This window comes from Nyctibius grandis, chromosome 12, assembly GCF_013368605.1.
Source record: "Nyctibius grandis isolate bNycGra1 chromosome 12, bNycGra1.pri, whole genome shotgun sequence".
NCBI classification, from domain to species: domain Eukaryota; kingdom Metazoa; phylum Chordata; class Aves; order Nyctibiiformes; family Nyctibiidae; genus Nyctibius; species Nyctibius grandis.
Genome location: NC_090669.1, coordinates 18,590,526 through 18,593,422, shown reverse-complemented (window position 1 = coordinate 18,593,422; position 2,897 = coordinate 18,590,526). Strand labels below are relative to the sequence as shown.

The 2,897-nt window shown below is 43.8% G+C and overlaps 1 protein-coding gene across 1 annotated transcript; it reads right to left on the bottom strand.

The window, feature by feature from the left end:
- On the bottom strand, positions 1 to 888 carry LOC137669388 (arylamine N-acetyltransferase, liver isozyme-like). Its single transcript, XM_068411463.1, has one exon. The coding sequence runs from the start codon at positions 886 to 888 to the stop codon at positions 1 to 3; it is 888 nt and encodes a 295-aa protein (XP_068267564.1).
- Between the last annotated feature and the right edge of the window lie 2,009 nt (positions 889 to 2,897).

The following is a 2,897-nucleotide window of genomic DNA, read 5'->3' as shown; positions in this document are numbered from 1 at the left end:
CTAGATCGTGTCCACTAAATTAGGTGGCAAGCCACGAACATTTACTGGTACAAGTTTGTTCTCCAGCACTATATTGAATTTGTCTTTCAATGTCTTTTCAACCTCTTCATCTGTAAGAGTTGTGCTCTGCACCAGGTCCGTGTCGTCCATGTAGTTATACTTCACCTCAGTGAAGGTCCATCCAACTAAGGCATAAAGCCCTTCAGTGGTCTGGAGACTGCAGATTGACTTCTTCTGAAGTATGTTGTCTGGAGACACTTGTAGGTATGCATTTAGCTCCTGAAAGTCATTTATATGTCGTGGCTGGAGAGTGAATGTATATATTTTTCTGATATTCCCCAGTTGTGGATTATCAGTGAAAGGGACACTTTCCTTGGGAATATAATGCTTCCTTTTGACTTTTTCAAAGTACCAGGTGCTGTTGTCTTCTGTGAAGCGGAAGATGCCAGGGACCTGGGGTTGATCCTTCCCAGAAATCAACATCAATGGCTGCCATGCCTGGTAGGCACCGCCAAAAGCAGCATCTACTATGTAGGAATTTCCCTTGATCCCCACCTTCAGTAGGATATGATTTATGTGAGCACTGTATGCCTTCAGTGCTGGTTCATAAGTATTTCCTCCAAGAATACAGACGTCATACCCTAATTCTTGCAAGGCCCAAAATAAAAGGTAGTTGCTTTCCAGGCACCATCCACCACGTTTCTTTCTCACAATCTTATCATAAGTAGATTGTAAATCCAGTTCGATGGTCTCCCCGCAATGCATGCTGAGATTTTCAAAAGGAATTGCCTGGATGTGATGCTGGAAGATGACTGTTAAGGTTAGCAAGTCTGCATCCTTATGGGACTCGTTGTAAGAAATTCTCATTAAATACTCTTGAATGTTCATTTTGCCTGTGTGAGCAGAAAAATCACCAGTTACTGTTGTGCAGCTCTCAAGGGGTTTACTCCTATTTCTGTAGCACAGGTTAAGCAGCCTGCAAATGTAGCCTAGGCCATTTTATTGAGGATTTGAGACAAACCTGTGCCCTTGATAGGAGATGAATGCAGGCTAGACCTTCCTGTGCCATCTGTCTGTTTTAAAAAAGAGAGGAGGATGGGAGCAGGTGACAATAATGCTTTCTCTCTCAGATGTTGCCTTCAAGGCAGGTGGATGTCATTCCTATGGGAAGACACGGCACAAGGCACAACAGAATCTTTGGAACCAGATGAGGGTCCCACATGACAAAATTGTATAAAACTGGCAAACAATAGGTTTGCAGAAAAGCTGCTTGACCATACCAGCATGTAAGTCACAGCGATTTCTTACTGTTTCTTTTACTGTAATGGGTAAGCAATTCTTTATTTATCCCACAGGTAATTTGACTGGAAGGTTTTACATTCATGGCTTCAGCTACCTGGGATTAACATCTCAGTGTGTCACCATTTTAGACAGGCTTCCGTGTGAAGTAGATTGTTGTTTTCTTAATCTCTTTAGTTTCCCTGTGGAGTTCAGACAGAGCTTTGACCCTGGCTGTTGAAAGAAGGAACTGTTAATTTTTCTAACCTAAGGGTCAAAGGAATTGATAATTACTAAGAATACATTCAAGGCATATTCGTCGGCTTTTGGTATTTTTTTTTACCATCTCTTACAAACCAAAGGCCTTAGTTTCAGCTCAAATTATTGGATATAGTTTTTGTCTTCATGTCTCTAATCCCCTTTCATTAGCAGAAAGAGACTGTCATTGGTACTGGCTGTGTGGCCAACATGCAAAAGGTTCCTTATAACACTTCTAATCCACTGACTCATCTGGTATCTGCAAGGATTTCTTTTGCCTTTAATTTAGATTTAATTTGGCTTTTTTTCCACGCAAGGATATTTGTTTTCCAGAACGATTCACAGTCTGCTAAGGACTATATTAATTTCTGAAAGGTCTGAGGATTTCTTGCTCCTTGAAATCGGTTGCACATTCCCTGGGAGGATTTTCCAAAAATCATTTGATGTAGATGAGATAGGAGAGATTACCTTCCAGCGACTAGTCCAGCTTTGGTCCAACTGCTCCCCTGGCAGTGACCAGCAGTTTGACCCGATGTCCATGCCAGTGCTCAAGCGAATGCTGGGAGCTTTTGAAAATCCCACCTCAAATACATAGGTGGAAATATCCTGGCCCCAGTAGGTAAGCACATCAGATGACCTAATATCTAGACTTTAACCCCAGTTTTGATGCCAGCAGCACCACTCACTTGACTTACTTGTATTGCTCCTGATCTGCACTGATACCAGGATTCAGACTGGCTGATGCAAAACCACAGGAAAATGTAATAAAATAGAGGACTAGCTCAATAAGGGAATAAGAAATGAACATTTTCACTTCAAAAGGACCCAAAGAGGCTACATGTAAAAACAGTAATGGGTCTTTCATACTGCATTTTATGTGTTTTTTCCATCCCTTTTTTAGGACAAGGGCACTCATCTCTGGCAGGATCTCCTTGGAAACGCTGGTTGTAGAAAGCCATTCCCTCCCCAGCAGACAGCGCAGGTGTGCGCTGGCAAGCTCACCCTGTGGTCTTCTGCCTCGTTTGTCATTCTGTTCCCACTTTTAGCCATTCTGCATAGCCAGATAGAAACATCTTTTACTGTGATGGTGTGCAGCTGAGCCTCTGTGACTAGGAGGGGCCCAAGCGAGTTCGTTAGCCTGGTGGGTCTGATATGCTTGAATTTGCTTTCAAGCAAATTCAAACCAGTCCCTGCTCTGGGCCAGCAGCAGAAGACCTGGTGCCCTCCCTATAACCTGTCCCCTGGGTCTGGGTGCCCCCAGCACTCCAGTGAGAGTGCAGCGTATAAGCAGCCCCCCTCTTCCAGCCATGAGTAACCTCCCCATCGAGGGCCACCTTCTCAGCAGCCATGGGGTGCTGGCA